This window comes from Pholcus phalangioides, unplaced genomic scaffold (genome assembly GCF_987345545.1).
Source record: "Pholcus phalangioides strain wild (caught in Gottingen) unplaced genomic scaffold, Ppha-v1.0 ptg000013l_1, whole genome shotgun sequence".
Taxonomy (NCBI): domain Eukaryota; kingdom Metazoa; phylum Arthropoda; class Arachnida; order Araneae; family Pholcidae; genus Pholcus; species Pholcus phalangioides.
This window is the reverse complement of record NW_028301606.1, coordinates 36,133,508-36,153,173: the sequence shown is the minus strand read 5'-3', so window position 1 is coordinate 36,153,173 and position 19,666 is coordinate 36,133,508. Positions and strand designations below refer to the sequence as shown.

At 38.6% G+C, this 19,666-nt stretch overlaps 1 protein-coding gene across 1 annotated transcript; it reads right to left on the bottom strand.

The window, feature by feature from the left end:
- Positions 1 to 133: 133 nt before the first annotated feature.
- On the bottom strand, positions 134 to 18,668 carry LOC149079003 (uncharacterized). Its single transcript, XM_089241264.1, has 6 exons — positions 18,447 to 18,668; positions 16,398 to 16,564; positions 6,311 to 6,345; positions 4,969 to 5,034; positions 1,160 to 1,311; positions 134 to 245 (listed from the first exon to the last, which is right to left on the bottom strand). The coding sequence occupies exons 3-6, from the start codon at positions 6,338 to 6,340 to the stop codon at positions 134 to 136; spliced, it is 360 nt and encodes a 119-aa protein (XP_089097390.1). The 5' UTR covers positions 6,341 to 6,345; positions 16,398 to 16,564; positions 18,447 to 18,668.
- Between the last annotated feature and the right edge of the window lie 998 nt (positions 18,669 to 19,666).

Genomic DNA, 19,666 nt, shown 5'->3' with positions numbered 1-19,666 from the left:
ATTTCCCTATTAGTCATGCTATGATCCCCTTATGATTATTATAATATAGTCATTATGATCAGGCCATACAAAAATGAAATCATGACATGAAATGAAACTGAGACATGGGAAATGTTAATACTTTTATAAATACCTACGGATAAGTGCCGCAGAGCTGAGCATCTGTTTGTATTGGATCTAAATTTTTAGTTTTTATGTAATTGGACATCAGAGCGCAAAATTTTCCATAACGTATGATTCCATCACTAAAGAAAATAAAAGTTTAAAATAAAAGTTTTATTCATCAAAATTTATATTGTGAGTATTTATTCACTTTGAGAAGGTGTATGTTGCATCAAGATTTTCCGACTATTTTAAGGCCCAGAGCCCAGCAAGTTGAACATCGAAGATAGTAGAGGTACTGAACGTATTAAGCTTTCATAAAAACATCTTCACCAGACCCGCTGGGAACAAGAAAACTAGTTATTTGCTTTAACTAGAGTTAGCTACTCAAGTAGCGGAAGCAAGAAGTGAATACTTGAATGGGATTAGTGAGAACAAGAAACATGCTTTTATACGTCTTAAAACGGTTTTAATTTGGGACCATTCATCCACCGGCAACATTCCTTCTCTCGATAAAAATTCAAAACATCACACAAAAAATATTTTGCATACAAAAACAAGTTCAAAATTATTTAAAACTTTTAAGTGCCAACATTAAACGTAATTGGGCGAGTTGGCCAGGCTCTTAGATCACACTCTTTATATTAAACACAACAAAATAATTATTCCAGCGGAAGTCTGCAGCCAACTGCCGAAACAATTAAAATAATAACTCAAAGAGATTATGTGACATCTGCCCCAGGAGAATCCCCACACAAAATAAGTAATCTATGTTAAATATAATAAATAAATACAAATAAATTTTGGTGGGACATTCAGTCACCCGACCTTGGTTCTGCCCTTGTCAAATGATCGTAAGATCCCACCCTATAGCTGAAGGACTAAGCGGACTTTCTGGCTCGTGACGGTAGGCCAGCGGAACTTCTGATGGTTTCTGGTAACTGAGCAGTTCCTAGGGCCTAAACATATGACCCACTTCCCATAAAACAAAGTAATGCAAAAAAGAATCATCCTCATCTGTTACAATAACATTGTACATTATAAAAAAACAACCTACGATTGGTAATGTTCAAATAACTCGGAAACTTCTTCCTTATGGAATGGAATTTCCGCCTGAACTAAAAAATACTCCAATCCAGATAAGCCAAGGCCTTTTTTCTTAAATTTGCTTTCTGCCACATCAAATCTGGCGAAGGCCTTCTTCAAAATCTGAAAATGAAACAATTTAAATTCAGAAAATTATTGAAACAGTGTGTGTCCAACGTTTGGGGTGTTTTGTGCTCAATAAGGTGCCATCTATCCTCCAACCGTTGTAGGTTTGTGTGATCGTTGTGGAAAAACAGAGCTTTTTCCCAAAGGGATAGCTAATTCAAAGCAGGGTTTAAGCTATGGACACAAATGCGTAGAAATTCACAAATGTGAACATAGTAGTAGCTACTTTCACAAAAATACGTACAGAAGGTACGAAACAAGTAGACATCCAACCATCAATCATTATTAGCATTGTAGCATTTTGGTAAAACTTCGTTTGCTTTAACGTTGCTAAAGTTCTAAGAAGAAAAAAGTAGAGAGGAAAACCTCCCCAACCACTTTTTTCCCTCTTTATTATTTTTTCACCTTTTTATCGTGTATCATTATCGCGCAACCTTGAAAAACTGGTTTTACTACTTTGTACACTGTACTGTATAGATATACGCGCGAGTTGTTGAAGAATAAGATGAGGGATATCTAGCAAAGCGTATTAATAATCTTTAACACGCTTTGGATATCTAGTTGGGCAATTCCACAGTGACTGATGTTACATTTTGAACTTTTTTAGAAGTTAATAATTGCAATAACACAAAAATAAGTTTCTTGATTTATTTGAAATTTATGATACAATATCCTCAAAGTTAGACAATATTAGGAACATAAAATTGAAAAGATCAGGAAAAAATATTATTATTTTGAGCCCATTCAAAATGGCACACGGATACCTTTATAGCTATGTGAGCTGGCTTTGAGACATAACTATATTAATCGAATCAATAGATTAAACAATAAAACAATTATTTATTTACAAATATAAACGGAGGTAAAATAATAAGGGATTCCAACGAGAGCAGGGACATGTACAAAGATGCGACCGACAAATATAAACAACAAAAGCTCTCTGGCCAGACAGCCTTGACATTGGATTTTTGTGGTGTTGCCACAAAGACGAAAATAATTGTTTTGTAAGTGAAGGGGTGCAAGCGTCCCTCGTCCATTTTGGAGCAGAAACTTTCATTTTTTGGAGCAGAAATTTTGAAAATGGAGCAGAACTAAAAACTAACTGTATCTGCAATATAAGGAGTAATTTTTCCATGAAATGCCAAAAGTTTCATCAAAAATGGTTGGAACGAATAAATTCTGAATAAATTTACTTCACAAATTAAAAGCCTATTTAAATTTTTTCTGAAGTATCTTATGTCACTACTAAAACATGAATTACTGAAATGACGAATAAAAATTATTAGACTCTTTTCAAATTAAGCACCATGCATACTGAAAACCTAGGCAGCAAGAATTTCTGCTGTTTGAACACCAAATCTTATTCATCCTGATATGGCAAAAAAAAAAGTGCATGCAGAATATAATAAGGGTTTCGGTGAAAAAAGTTAGCTTCTCACAGAATTTAAAGAAATGATTAAATTTAAAAGTGAAATGCAAAAAATGAGAAAAATATAAATACCTTATTTACTTAAACAATTTCTCAACATAATAGCATGTTAATAAATTAAAGAAAAAATTTCTGCTGTTTTTCTCAGCCTGAAGCCTCTTACAATATTTTCTATATGAATCAAGAGTCGCTTTCAGAAGTTCAACATATTAATGACAATTTTTTTCGAATTTTTCATGCCCTTGAACATAAGATTTCGTGTGTCTTATTCTTTTAAAGCATTGGATGGACAGATTTTTGGCTGTTCAAACAGACTTTTGTAAACATTGAACTCTCTTTCACTGTATGCATTACCATGTGCTAAAGATAAAAAAGCCTTCACCAAAACTGGCAAAATTGTGAACTTTGTGCTGCTTTAAGGTTACAAAGTTTCAATATGTCTGCCCATATCTCTGTTCTCTGAACTGATTTCACTTCTTGTAATTCTTTGCATTGTAGTGCAACCCATTCATCACTCATAATTGATAGTTCTGTTGGTGATACAATGTTAAGCAACATCTTAGCAATACGTGAAGGAGTAATGTACCATCGCAGCAATGTACGAGAGGGAGTGCAAAAAAACAAGAGAGGGTGCAAATATTTCATTCTCTCCAACAACATGTTTTGGAAAGGTAGGACATTTATATATAATTGGTATCTCACAGAAGTTATGTATATATAAAATGAGCATGCTCCTAGTATAAACTCCTTCCTTTAACTATTGTTAAGAGCATGCCCCTCCCCCACCAATGCAGGGGTGGAACTTGCGGCCATATTGGGCGCTTCTCTAGGAGACATGCTAAATGGAGTTGAAAGGGTGGAAAAAGCTTTGTTGACCAAAAAAAACATTGTCAGTAACAGCAAAAATAGGTTCTGCATGGGTAGAGAATTTTTCCTCGAGCCGGACCCTGTTCGCCAAATTCAGATTTTCGTGATGTGAAATTGTCACGATCAGCAAGCGCCGACGATAACCACACAACTACATAGTGGCTAGATGACAAAACTATGGAAATTTTAATTTTAGCTGGAGTTTTTACAGATCCCGTTTTTTCCCAACGATCTCCGAAAAATTTCGGTAATATAAACGAGTAAACCCTTTTATATGTCCCTTTTTAATTCTTCGCAAAGGCACGGGTGCAATCTTGCGGGAAATAAAGCGAATTTACGCCGTAGATACGCTGTCTTTGAACGCAGGTTGGTAGCAGAGAAATTACCGTTATTTTCAGTATACAACACAAAGGAGAAAAAACGCTCTTCGAAATCGGAAAATTCGGCATATTCATTCTGGGCCTTTGATAGCCCGCGAATTATACCAATAATGGTATGGGACCGTTATTGGACTACTCCAAAGTGGTACTACTTTCCAAGGTCACGAGATGACGCGATTGTGGGAAGTGAAAAAAATTGAAGTTTCCCTTCCATATCTTTTTCCTTGTCTCGGAAAGAATGCGTCACGTGAACAAAATTTTCGTGATTCTTTTCCCCAAATTCCGGGTATTTGGCGCACTATGTGCATTAGCAGTACCTCCGCGAACCACAAACAAGAACTGGCGTAAAGGCGCAGGGATTCGGCGTGTAACGTTCTTGATCATTACCTCCCGGTTCTTTAATATTTTTTTCCCCCAGTAAACATTGAGTGGATGACAACAATGGAATAGACAAAGTTTAGATAGAATTATAACATTTATTCAATTATATTGTTAAACCATTAATCAGCATGTAGCAAGAGAACCATATCGGCGCAGCTCTTGCACCCCTGTAAGTGCTGGGAAGACACTACACCTTCTTCTCTTACCCAGAACGTGACCTACTGCTAAGTCTCAACGAAGAAATATAAGTAGGCGATGAAATACCTGGGGCAAGCTAAAAGAAAATTCATAGAGATACCAGTGAATTATAAGGGAGTGGGGGGGGGGGGGGGAGAGAATTTTTTTTGAGAGGGATCCACTTTCACTCAAAAAGGACCCATATTTTTCGGATAACCTGGGTACCAGGACCCAGGTAAATTAGAGTACAGTGGCATCTCTGCTTATACTGTTAATTCAAAATTCATTTTAAGATTTAGTAAAAAAAAATTTCTGTGGGAAATCTTTGTGCCCCTCCAACGATTGATGGATAATTGGGTGAATACTTAATAATTCAATGAATGAAATTAAATTGGGAATGTACTTAAACGATACACTTACATCAGGTTCGTCCGAATGCTCCAGGTAACAGCTATCCGTTACATCTTCATCCTCATGCACGAGTTCCTAGAAAATAAGAATTATTTTAACTCAACTCACCAATGTTTAACTCTTTAACGCCCAGATAGAAAACCTGGGAGGGTCGTGAAAATACCAAGTTTTTTGTGTTCGAAGTGGACTCGTTCAAATTTCAGCCACTTTCCCTCTCCCCACCCTTTCTCCTTGAGTATCTATTCATGCCACCCTTTGCATTGACATTCACCCTTTCATTTCAATGGATTTTCGGGAGATAATTTGTCTATACATATACTGAAAACACCCCTTTCCTCACAGTATTATCTCTTTGTAAAATGCATTGAGTAATGAAATGCATTCTCAAGGAACATTCTAGTACATCAGCTTTTAAAATCCCATTGATAGGGCGTTGCAGTTGTCTTTTCCGTTCCCGCCCCTGACAAGAGCTTTCATCTTCTTCCCCGTTGGTGACAAAAGCCCACCAAAACATACCCATACCCCCTAGCTGGGCCGACTTGAGGCGGTTATGGGCATTAACCTACTCGGCCGACTTCGGGCAATCTGGGCATTATAGAGTTAAAGAAAATATAGGCGAATTCTAGATTAACCCATCAACGCCTGTTATTAAGAAAATTTTCCATTCTAAATTTTACGTTTTTTCTTTGCCAATAAACGGTGGAAGCTGTTCCTCTCATATTTTGCTTTTAAAAAAATCAAAGGCGTCGTTAATGGGTTAAATTGTTTATTCACACATAAATCAACATTAATCAGGGTGTGTACCAAATACCACAAGCAAAATTCAGTGAATTTCTTACTGATTTTTATACAAATACAACGCAACAGGCAAAATGCCCAACAAGGTGGCTGAGAAAAAGATACCCATACAAATATGGATGTCATATATTTAAAAAATACAGCAACCCAATTACAAAGGCATAAAATACTGTAAATATACTGACAGCGTTGAAGAAATGACAAACCATTGTAAAGGCATATGTAAGTCTTAAACGCATTGCTAGGGAACCGCGGTAACCAAAGTAAACGTTCGGAAAGTGATTGTTGAGGCACAAAAACCATTGCTGCCCGAAAGGTTTTTTTGTCCATTTGGGGCATTTGCCCTGCTCTGACGAACTTTAAAAGTAGCCTATCGTTCAAGTCGGGTCCCATTTGGTATATATGCAAAATTTGGTGACGATCGATCTAAAATTGTAGATTTGTATAGATATTCCCAGGTTTTCTATATGCAAAATCTGCCGACGATCTGTCTAAAACTGTAGATTTGTATATATATATATATATATATAAGATATATTATTCAAATAATTACCATCGATGATACGAGATTTGCTTGGTCCATAATTCCTAGGAAAAATAAAAGTTACAACATAAGAGTTTTTAAGTTACAACATAAAAATTTTAGAATAAAAATATAAATACACATTTTTTTAACAATGTCACTCAAAAAAATTGATGAAATGCGGGAAAAATAGTTTATCTACATTTATCGCTGTTCTTTCCCAAATTTCCCAGGGTTCATGCTAATGGATTTTGCTGCCTTCGTCTTTTTCCCTATTCAGCTCTTGGGAGGAGTGATCACACCTCCCACCCATTGCCCCCCCCCCTCTGAGTCCTTAGGCCGAACACATACTGGGGAGTCGAACAAAGAGAGCGATTTCAAAAGAGAAAATACATCGATGCTCATCTCGATGTCCCCTCACATACTGACGAGGTGGAGAGAGCGAAAATGACCACAGGCGTTCTGAAGGGTGAAGAAGAAAAGCCTTTGAGCGGGAAAAGTGACATCTCGCCAACTAGCAGGCCTCGAAATGAAAATTTGAAAAAAAAAGTAAGAAAAATAGGAACACCATTGAGAAAAAATAGGAAAAGAATAGGAGGGAAAAAATGGAATTCCCGAATTATCGTGGCATTTAAAAATGTTGTGCCATTAAGATTCACACCTTATATACTTTAATTATAGTATTATCTATAGATATTTTAGGAAACTCAAGTTCTAATGAATTTAAAAATCTTTTATTTCCACAGAATTTGGTATCGAAAACAATGTAAATAGCAAAACTAAAAAGAAATTAATCAAATTGCTACTGTTACTTGAAAAGTCCTACTATTGATCTTGATCCCCCCCCCCCTTCTTTTCGAAGAAAGAAAAAAAACCTGTCTAGGTGCCTTAAAAATTTAACCCATGCATGCTTAACCCATTGTCCACGGGCCGAATGTGCCCCAGAGTCATCTGTTGTGGCTCACAACTTCAAATCTTACTTTGTAAAAATGAACCAAGCGACACTTCCATATCGTTCAAGAGACCCTGCGGCACATTTCCAAATCACTTGAGCGACCCACGGCAAACCCCCAGTTCACTTAAGTGGCTCGTAGTTCAGTTGCAAATTACTGTAAGTGCCTGGAGGCACATTTACATATCATTTGAGTGGCTCGCAGCACACATATCACCTAATGGTCTGCAATACATTAACACTTTAAGTGGCTCAATGCATTTTTTATAGATTATTTCAGTGGCACTCTCGACACATTTTTAGACCCGTCAAGTGGCCCGCTGCACACTTTCAGACCACCTGAATGACTCGCGGCACATTACAACTTAACTCAACCTTTTGTGAACAGTGTGGGGCCACTTCATTGATTTGAAAACGTGTCGCGGGCCACTTAATCAAGTGATCTATAACAACACCGCAGATTATTTGCGATCTGTAAATGTGCCACGGGTCACTCAAGTAATCTTGGAAATGTGCCACAGGCCACTTGAGTGATCTGGAAATATGCCGAGGGTCATTTAAATGAGGTAGGAATGCGCCGCGAACCACTTAATTTATCTGCAAGTGTACCGAGGCCACTTGAGGCACGCCATATTTAGGGTTGAGCACATGCTTAGAAAAAGGGGCCGTTCAAGCATTACGTCAGCAAATTTTTGCTGCTATATAATTGTCCAAAATAATTATGTAGGGGTGGGGGGGAAAGATTATTTTAAAATCACACATTATGTATTGCAGCATAGTCACTTTAAGCATTACATGCAATCAATGTGCGTATTTTCAATGGGAATTTATATGTTGAAAATCAGTATTTGAGGTTTTTGACGTGACAGTTTAAACCGCGGTTTAAACCGTCAAAAACTGACATGCGTCAAAAACCTGCCAACCCTGCCTTGCAGTGTATCCGATTGGCTTGAAAGATGAAGCACAGGGGAGAAATTGGGACAGACGTTTCACTGGGGAGGGGGACAAAAACAGCATCGATGAGTGTTGACTCAACCGCTAAATTAATCTTGGTCTTATTATTCAGGACTATGCTGCCAAGGCTAATCCCTGAAGTGAAAGGGGGGAGAGAGGGAGAAAAGAAAAGAAAAACCACAGGTAAGGCATATGAAAAATACAAAGTAATACAATCATCAAGGAAACAAAAAATTTGACAAAAGCAAAAAAAACAAAAAACGAAAATGGTGATGAGCGGGAAGGAGAGTATGATTTCTTCAAACCAAGGGGACGATCTTGGTTACAAACAAAATGGTAATGATATGTAGTCCCTTGATGAGTGTGTGTAGAGAAAAAATGGAACCCAAAAAACCGAAAAAACAAAATTACCAGCGATTACATAGAGTAAGGAATTCTTCTAACCTCTGAATCGCAACTTTAGGAGAAGTAGAAAGAAATTTATTCCAATTGTTTATTTGAGGATGGCAAATATTAAGTGTCTGATTCCGAATATGAGAGAACTTAGAACAGTGAAAAAGAAAATGCTCAGAAGTTTCCAACTCACCACAGTGTGAACAGTTTGGACTATCCAGTTCGTGTATAAAATGTAAATAAGTATTAAGAGGAGCCCTATTAACAATGAGTTTGAAAAACAAAATTTCCAACTTCCGAGAAGAAAAGAGATGGGAATACTTTTCATAGGACTTATAGAAGCCAGAAAATTCTGGAAGTAAACTTCTCTGAGAGACTGAATTTGAGTTTTTAAATTTCTGGTGAAAAATTGCACGAAGGTCCTCAGGGTATATGTGTGTAGGAGAAGGAGCCTGTACAGAAGCCATAAGACGAACACTTCTATCTATTATTTCATTTGAAATGATGCCTGAATGACTAGGAACCCAGATAAGTGAAATATGTTCTGAGAAAGAACTGGCCCAGTTTAAATGTGAATGAAGAAGATGAATGACAGTGTGAGAACGGAAAGAGAATGATTTCAATGCGAACAAAACTGATTTGCTATCCGAAAAGATCATCATAGATTGTTTGTTATTAGGAAGAAATGTTTTTAAACACATTGAAATGGCCTTTACTCTTCACCTGAGAAAATTGAAGAGTCAGGATGAGCACACCAAGTATTAGGATGAGTCCGTGGATCAATTATGATATATGGTTTTATTACAGAAACACACATTACTACAAACTACACAACACATACAAGGACGGTTACCAGAGGAAGAAGAACAAACAGTACACTGATCAGAGTATAACATATGTTATAGGTGCTGCCATCTATCAGACATTATTTACACCGACATATTTCACTGTTGTTATTTACACTAACACCCCTCTTTAATTCAGTCTGTCTGAATTATCTTAGTGGAAATCAGGTGACAAGTCCCAGTTCTTTGCAAAGCTTTTGATGAGCTGGTCTTGGCAGTCCTTTCGTAAGTATGTCTGCAATCATATCTTGACTCTGGACATATTCAAGGAGTATGTCCCCTTCTCTGATCTTGGATCTAATATGATGATGCCTTACATCAATATGTTTGGTGCGAGCACAGAATTTTGGGTTCTCTGCAGATTTTATTGCAGATTGATTGTCACAATAAATCACAGTGGATTTCTGATGTCCTTTCAATTTGAGCTCACACATTATTCCTCTCAACCAGGCACATTCCTGAGCTGCTGAAGACATATATTCAGCTTCAGTTGAACTGAGAGCTACGGAGTGTTGCTGTTTTGACATCCAGGTGACAGCTCCTCCTGACATCATGAATGCATATCCAGATATGGACCTTCTGGTGTCCAAACAATTTCCCCAATCTGCATCAGCATATGCAGAAAGCTCAGAGTGATCAGCTTCATACATCATTTTCATGGAAACAGTTGACTTGATGTATCGAAGAACACGCTTCAGTGCAGTCCAGTGAGCTTTCCCAGGATTTTTGTTGAACTTGCTTAGATGACCAACAGCAAAAGCTATATCAGGCCTCGTTGAATATGCAGCGAAGATGAGAGAGCCAACTAATTCTCTGTAAGGTACATTGGACATCTCTTCCTTTTCAGATTCGGTCTTCGGTTCATCATTCTTGGATAGACTAAGTCCTACTTCAAGAGGAGTGGCAACACCATGACAATCAGACATGCCAAAACGGACGAGAACATCTTTCAGATATTTTTCTTGATCAATGAAAATTTTTCTGTTCTTTCGATCACGAGTGATCCTCATACCTAAACAATGGTTCACTTCACCAAGGTCTTTCATCTTAAACTTTTTGACAAGGGCAGCTTTGAGATCATCAGTAGCAGATTTATCATCACTGAAAATTAGAATGTCATCCACATATATTCCCACAATGATTTTTTCCCCCCTTCGATCTTGAAGTACACACAAGAATCATATTCGGACGGAGTGAACTCAAGGTCGAGAAGAACATCATGTAGTAACATATACCATGAACGACTGGCTTGCTTCAAACCATAGACAGATTTCAAAAGGCGACAAATGGATCCAGATGGAAGCTTGACATACAGGTCTTCATCCAACTTCGGGTGGAGGAAGGCTGTCACAACATCCATGTGATGAACATCCCAGTCATATTTAGCAGCAAGGGCAAGCAAAAGTCTGATCGAGGTTGTTCGGATGACCGGTGAGAAGGTTTCATCATAATCAAGGCCATAGCTTTGGGAGCATCCACGAGCAACCAAACGGACTTTGTACCGTTCAATAGAACCATCAGCAGTCTGCTTAATCTTGAATACCCATTTCATGGAAATGGCTTTCCGACCTGGAGGAAGTTCAGCTGGAATCCATGTTTGATTATCAGCATGCGATTTCAGTTCTTCGTCAATGGCCCTTTTCCAATGTTCAGCATCCTGGCTGTTCAGAGCTTCAGTCAATGATTCAGGTGTACTTTCACACAATGAAGCTTGGAAGGATACAAAATCATCATTGAAGATACGAATGTTTTGTTGTCGTGTACGTTGAGGACAGCGATCAGATCTAATCGGAACATTTGGCAAAACGTCAGGTGTCCTCACAGTATGGGAAGGAGAAGACTGTTCTGAACTGTTTTCCAATGATGTTTCAGTCTCTAGAGAAGGCTCAGAGATAGTAACGGTTGAAAACTGTGTATCAGCTGCATTTTCAGGTGACGGAAATGGATCATGGCTCGGCGAATCCATTTTGCCAAATGGAAACTGGTCTTCTAAAAACTTCACATCTCTAACAATTTGCACCTCTTCTGTTTGGGGGTTGTAAATGCGATAACCCTTGGTTTCATCGCTGTAGCCAAGAAGGATACCATCCCAAGCTTTAGGATCCAGCTTCTTCCTTTTACACTAGGGGATATGAACCATGGCTCGACATCCAAAAATGCGAAGATGCAATATGCTAGGTTTTCGTCCAGACCACAGTTCTTGGGGAATGCGTTTTTTTAGAGCTTGTGTAGGACACCGGTTGCGAATGTAGGTAGCTGTCAAGACAGCTTCGGCCCAAAACACAATGTCCAAATTAGAGTTGAAAAGCATTGCACGAGCAGCTTCCATCAAAGTGCGGTTGAGGCGTTCAGCTACTCCATTCTGCTCGGGTGTATGTGGTACAGTTTGCTGATGCAATATTCCAGCATCTTTCAGAAAACTTTCCATTTTCTCAGAGACATATTCTCCACCATTGTCAGAACGTAAGACTTTGATTTTTTTTTTTTCCATCTGATTTTCGACAAATGTCTTGAATTCAACGAATTTGTCAAAAACTTGATCTTTAGACTTCAGGAAGTATACAAAGCATTTGCGAGAGAAATCATCAATAAAAGTAAGAAAATAACGAGCTCCACCTTTTGATGAGATTTGCATGGGGCCACAGAGATCTGAGTGAACAAGTTCCAGAAGATTTCCTGCACGTGTCTTGCTTGATTTTGGAAAGGATTGACGGTGTGATTTTGCACGAACACAAACATCACAATCCTCAAAATCAGATTTTAAATCACATTTGAAATAAAGTGCCTTTTGCAGCTCTCTTAGGGAACGAAAATTAAGGTGACGCAGTCTCCTATGCCATAACTGACAGGTGTCTTGCTTCATTGAAGTGGTACAAACAAAGTTTGTTTCATTATCAAGACGATACAGTCCATTCACCTCTGTTGCAGTTGCCAAAACAGATGAACTGTCAACCATGGGTTTCTCTTTTAGTATCCTGCAACCGGTCTCATCAAAGATGACTGATAGCTTAGGCTGACTGTGTACAAGTTTACTAACACTTAACAAATTCAGCCCGAGTGTAGGCACAGACTTGACATCTTTAGCGAAGAGCTGAGCACTATGGCGACGTCTCGGTGCCCTGTGACTGGCAATTTTTCACCATTGGCTAGACGGACCTCTTCTTCGGATGATACATCGTGTGAAATTGGCAATGAACAACTGAGATGAGTTGATGCACCAGAGTCTATGAACCATTCATGTTTGTCAGAGAAAACCGCGGCAGAAGAAACAGTTGCTCCAGAAGCAATTTCTTTTTCAGAGCAAACTGCATTAGCAGAACACTTAGATTCAGTTTTCTGGCGATTTTTCTTTTTTGGTTTCGAGCAGGTCGTAGACTTGTGTCCGCGCTCATTACAATTAAAGCAACGGATTTCTTTTGTAGCACTGGCAGGTTGCTTTTTCACGAAAAACACGGAATCCGATGGCGGTTTCGGAACTTCAGTTGCGTCTTCTAGCAGCAGGCTTTTCACGAATGAAGTCGTGATTTCTTGTCCAGATCCGCGAATACCCAGGACGAGAGGCTTGTAATAGTCCGGTAATTTCGCGAGAATGAAACCACCGATGACGTGGTCGTCCAACGGCTTGCCGACGTTTTCGAGCTGTTCCGCGACGATCGTGAATTTATTCAGGTATTCGTCTACTGTACGGCAATCGTGAAAACGAATGTCCAGAAGACTCTGATACAGGCCTACCACACGAACAATACCTTTATCTTCGAAGGTGTCATTGAGCAAGTCCCATGCTTGCTTGGCAGTTTCACATTTCCGTGTGATCATTGCAGTCGCAGGCTTGAGAGATAAGTTGATTTTCGCGAGAGCTCGGCGATCCAATGCGTTGTCGATTGGTTCGGTTCCCGGCACAATACAACTCCACAAACCGCAGTCGATGAGGAAGTTCTTCATGGCGAATTTCCAATCGGTGAAATTTTTCGAGATGTTTCGATTCAGGCAACATGCCTACGGAAAAACTGGTTGTCACAGTCCTGGAAGTCGTCGACATCGACATCCTCAGAGTTTCCAATTCCCACCTCAAGGCTTCGTATTCTTCAGCGGTCGCCATGTTGGAGAGAAAACTAATCGGCGCGAGAAAGATCGTTAAAAAAACATCGGAACTCGCGAGTTTGTAGTCACAAAAATAATCTTACGCGGCGGGCCCCATAACCTATTAGGATGAGTCCATGGATCAATTATGATATATGGTTTTATTACAGAAACACACATTACTACAAGCTACACAACACATACAAGGACGGTTACCAGAGGAAGGAGACCAAACAGTACACTGATCAGAGTATAACATATGTTATAGGTGCTGCCATCTATCAGACATTATTTACACCGACATATTTCACTGTTGTTATTTACACTAACACCAAGTTCTAATAGTATTTTGTGCAGGACAGTAAGCACCACAAGAAACATATTGTTTCTTTGAAGCATCTGTTGCTAGTATTATTGTATTTGGATCCATAGAATCCAGAAAACTTTGAAAGAGATGTTGAACACCTGGAATTGTTGAAATAAAATTGAATCTGTGATAACAGAGATATTGTCAGGCCGCCAAGGCTCATTTGGAAATACAGGTTGAATAACAGGCAGTGGAAAGAACTGACAGTGTGCCAAAAATTGGTCCATTTTGTTTGACAAAGGAGGAGCAAGTTTGTTAAAACCAGTATTCAAAAGGTTGGATGGTCCCTGAGTAGGAGAAGCGGTCGAGTTAATGCAAAAATTGGTGATCCTTAAGAGTAAGAGATCCTGAAATTTAAGAAAATCAAGAATCATTTTCATTTTGTTGATTCTAGTGGACCTTGGCAGGCAGAGAATTGAGCGCATGACTGAATTATAAATTGTGTTAAGTTTAAGAAGAGAAGACTCAGCTGCATTGAGCCAAATGACTGATCCATACCCAAGAATACCTGTAATAATGTTTCTGAAAACCGGTTTGATAAAACTACACGGAATATTCCTCGAGGCATGATTAATGGATTTGCAAGTTTAGACTATAGGTACCCTTAGAATGAAGATGATGAATGTGTTTTTTCCAACGTAAAGTGCGCTCGAAGTAAATACCCAAAATTTTAATAAAAGGGTCATAAGGAATGGGAATATTGTCAATGACAAAAGAAGGAAAGTGAACATTTCGTTTTCTCGAGAAGATGGAGAATTTGGATTTCGTTACTGAGATATCCAAAGAGCTATTTCTGGCCCAACAAAGAGTTTGCGAAATGGATTCTTTCATATTTAATTCTGCTGTAGTACCATCTTCTGAACTCGTATAAAGGAAAATATCATCAGCAAAAATAAAAATACTTGTATGATTTGGAATATATGTGACTATGTCAAGTGTAAAAAGAGCAAAAAGGATGGGAGATAATAAGGAGCCCTGTAATAAACCACAGGACGGAGAAAATATTTGGGATTTATCTCCTCTCCAATCAATGTAATGAGATCTATGAGTCAAGTATTCATAAAGCCAATCAAGTATGAGACCTTGAAAACCCATCCTGGCCAGTTTGTGAATTAACAAATTGTGCTTTACATAATCGTATGCAGAACGAATATCCAATGCCAACAAATAACTGGTTTCCTTCCTTTGAAAAGACTTATGAATGTTAAATACAATGTCTCTGAGACAAGCTTCTGACCCTGTTTTAATTCTGAACCCATAAAAACATGGAGGAAAAATATTGAATTTCAATGAGATCCAATTTAGTCTGAAAAGAATTATTCTTTCAAAGATTTTGTTAATTGTATTAATAAGTGTCAAAGGACGAAAGGATTTCGGATCAGATGGTGATTTACCAGATTTGTGTATAAAAATTATTCTGCCCTCTTTGAATGAGTGAGGACAAGTTGAAGTTTGCCATAAATTATTAAAGGGTAATAAAAGTTCCAGTCCCTTTTTGGGGAGATAATTGAAAGTTTTAAGAGGAATGCCATCTGGACCTGGTGTATTTGATCTGCCAGACTTGATAGCTTTCATGAGTTCACCTTCAGTGAAGGAACTATTAGTGATGTCACAAAATGATCGAGGTGGGCCAATAAACAAGGAAGAAGGGGCATCATTGAATGTTGGAAAATGATGAGATTTTAGAAGAGCTATTTGATCTGAAGGAGTTACATTATTCTGAGCAGTAGAAAAAATATGGTTGGAATTATCCCATGACTTAGAAGCCACATATTTATGTTTACGAAGAACTGAATAAATTTGTGGAAGAAAGTGGCATTATCTCTGAAACAAAATTTTTGAAACGAAGGATGCTAAGATGACGCCTGAAAATGGCAGCATGCTGTTTGTAATTGATTAAGTTTTGAATGGAAGGAATTCTACGATAAGTACGGAACAAACATTTCTTTCTCTTAAGTAATTGACGTCCATCCTGATCAAGTCTTAATTTGTAAGAGAATGTTTGTTTTTTCCTATAGGATGAATGAACTGCTTGTTTGATCTGGTCATGAAGATTATTATAAATTGATTCCATGTTGATCTCTTTTAGATGAGCGACAACAGTAGGCCAGTGAATGGAATGTTTTATATTGATGGCAGCAAGACGGTATGAAGGTAAAGAAATCTGAATTGGAATATGATCACTATTGTAAAGAGAAGCAGTTGTAGACCAGATCAACTGACGATTTAAGTTGGGAGAGCTGAAGCACAAGTCAATATAAGATGCTGTAGAACCTCTATAAAAGGTTGGGCATTTGGGAGGAGAAAGGCAAATGTTATTTTGGAGGATCCAGTTGTATAATTGATTGCCCGCACTAGAGTCGTGATTACTACCCCATGCTTTATTATGACAGTTCATATCAGCAAGTAATAAAAAAATCACCAGAAACATGTGAAATAGCCTGGTCTAAAGGACCTGATGAAAAGGGAGAAGGAGGTCTATATATGTTGATTAGGAAAAAGGATTTATTGTTGATAAAAACTTACGTGATAAGAATTTCCATTGAGGGATCACAGAAGCACCATACCAATTTAGAGGATATTGAAGAGCGAATGGCCGTAATGACACCACCACCTGAGGAGTAATTCCTGTCAAGACGATAAATATTGAAACCAGGAAGGAAGAATGTTTTGGACGGAGAGAGCCCCGTTTCCTGGAAAACCAGAATATCAAAATTATCTATAAACTGCTTAAGAATTGTAATTTTTGAAGAGATGCTATTGACATTCCATTGAGGGATATTGAAATTTCTAAAATTAGGCATAAAAAACTAAGTGTTAAAAAAAATACTGCACCATGCTTACTACTGGGAAATTAACTTCATTTCCACAAAACATAAAAACATTAAGATAACCTTATATGACGTCGACTTGACATGAAAATCCATGCTTATGGAATAATAATAATAATAAAAAAAATTGTTGAAGGAGCTGATTAAGCTCTTCAAAAGAAAAGTAGTTGGGGAAAAAAAAAAACCATGATTTCATTCACTTTCCACTGCTCTGCGATGGAGTTCCCAGTTCACGAGGTAATTTAGATTTACCTCCTCGAACAGGGTTAAACGGAATTGAATCAGATATTAAGTTCTCCGGTGAGCTAGGCCTCTTTCGAACATTTCTCGGATCCATCAAATTAGGTTGAACACCCTCCATCAGGGACTTCAACATGTCGGGAATAATCTCTTTTATTGATTGCTTCCACAATAGACTGCTTTGTTTCTTCAACAAGTGCCTCCCTGAAGTTTTTTAGTTCGGAAGAAACTGCATTCATTATATCCAATTTAAAAGACTGAAAACTATCCGAAGAAATTGATGAAGCTGTTACTCCTGCATATGAACTGCTGGATGTTCTGCATGCCTGTCTAGCAACATGGATCGGGACATTTTTAGTTAACTTGTAATTCAATACTCTCACTTCGTTTTGATACTTAGGACAAAGCTTATCAGTGGGTAGATGATCTTCAGTTACAATTTTTACATCTTTTCACACCTTTACAGTCCTTGGCAAGGTGATTTTCACCACAATAAAGACAAGGGGGGATGATAAACGACAGAACTTTGTTCTGTGAGAAAACTGAAAACAACGTAGACAAAGTTGGGGACGTTCAATGAATAGATCAGGTCTGAATAATTGGTACCAAAGTTTAAGTTCAGCAGGCATTGAAGAGCCCAATGACGTCACTATAATTGAAGTTGTAGGTTGTTTATTACGAAGAATTCTACGGATATTAAGTGGAGTAAGATCATTATGTTCCAGCTCCTTGGCCACCTCAGAAAGCTCTACTGATGTAGGAACACCTCTGACGATGTATCGTGAGGACAGCGAGTCTGTTAGCACACAAGTCACAACTGGGATATCGCCAAAAGATGAAATTTTCAGAGCCTCTAACGCAGTATCCGTTGACGATGTTGAAATCAGAAGGTCTCCAGCACGAGAAAATCTTACTTCTTTAATTCGATTAGTATCCGAAATTTTATTACCTATAAAGTCTCGAACCTTTTTCGGGTTTGAATTAGGTATAGGGGTCGAGCCATGAAGTTTGATTGTGATATCTTTGTCAAAATCGGAAGCCAGCTCAAGTATGGTCTCTCCAGAAAGATTAGAGTCCAAAATGGGGCGTTGTTGAAAACCGAATCCGTGTATTGTTGTCCATTTTCATTAGTTTCCATACTGTTCGTCATGACTAAGTACTCTTGATAATTATCCTTCAGTGTAACATACTAAGGTCACCGTGAGGAAAAGGTGAAAATTAGTATTGGACGTCAACTGGACCAAATGCCAACAATGTGGCTTACCAAGCCTCAAAAAATGTACTTATTGAAGTAGGCCTAAATATACTCTTGACAGTACTATTATCAATAAATTACTTAAATATATATTTTTCAAAACCACAAAATACAATATAGAGATAACCCTAAACACTAAAATAACCAAGCAAAGTTAATTTTCAAACCAGCTCCAGGCAAAAAGCTCGCGGCCGATCGAAGTTGTCAACAAACAATCAACCGCTAAATTAATAAAGAGGAAAAACTTACGAAACTGAACTGTTTTCGCTTCGACGCCGAATCAAAATCCGAGTTTCAACGACCCCGCAGTAATGACGGTTATGATGAACATTTCAAACAGCAACATCATTTTCGCGCAAAGCGTTTCATGGAAAGTGTGAGCGCGCTATCAGAAAAATAAAAACCGAAGTCGTCCGTGCAGTGCAACGAGTCTCGGCCATTTCCTCATTTGTTTACCTCCTCCCATCCAGAAACAGAATGGAATATTACTGAAAGCGCATGCGCGGAACTTGAATCTCCTCTGTGACGTCCCTTATAGAGATGGGCGATCCGTTCATGAACCGTCCAGAAGAGCGGCTCTTTTCAAAGAGTGAGTGAACCGCGGCTCTTACACTTCCATCGCATACAAGAAACTACCAAGAACAAGCAGGCTTTTGAAAACGTTGTGAAAAGAACCGTGACGGCTCATATTGCCGACTCCTGTTGGCTACAAACAAAGCTGCATTAAGATTTACCTTTCAAGCGGCTTTGGCTACAAACGAACCGTGACAAGCCGAGAGCCGCAGAAATGAAAGTGAACCGTTTCCCGTTGAAACGCTTCTTGTAATTGGTCAGAAATGACCCGTGAATCGCTTCTTTTTTTCGCCTGTGTTGCCTGCTCCTATTGGCTACAAATGAACCATGAAGAGCCGTGAGCCGCAGAAATGAAGTGAACCGTTGCCCGTTAAAACGCCTCCTGTAATTGATCGAAAATGAGCCGTGAATCCCTTCTTTTTTCGCTTGTGTTGCCTGCTCCTATTGGCTGCAAATGAACAGTGGAAATTCAAATGAGCTGTGTCTTGTTAAAAGGTCTTCTGTTCCCATCCCACACCTTCCCCTCTAAGAAGTAAGAACGCGTTGGCCACTCTTTCTCCCCCTCCCCTTTTGCTTGTTACATATATTTTTATTTTTTTACGTTTTTCGTTTTTCTTTTTTTGCTCTTTCACCTCGGACTGGGTGCACCTGTTGGAGAGGGGACGGAATTATTTTCCTTATTATTATTGTTATTTCAATTGTTAACCAGTGCAGTCTTATGGGGCGATCCCCGGAGGATCTCAGATGTAGAGGCCTCGTGAGAATCAGATAATAAAATTTGCAAAAGTAAGACTTTAAAGTGGTAGGCAGGAATTTTTAGCCCGATAGAGCCGGCCGCAACTAGGCGGGAAGGGGGGGGGGTGGGAGTAGGTGGGTCTGGTGCCCGGGCGCTGGAC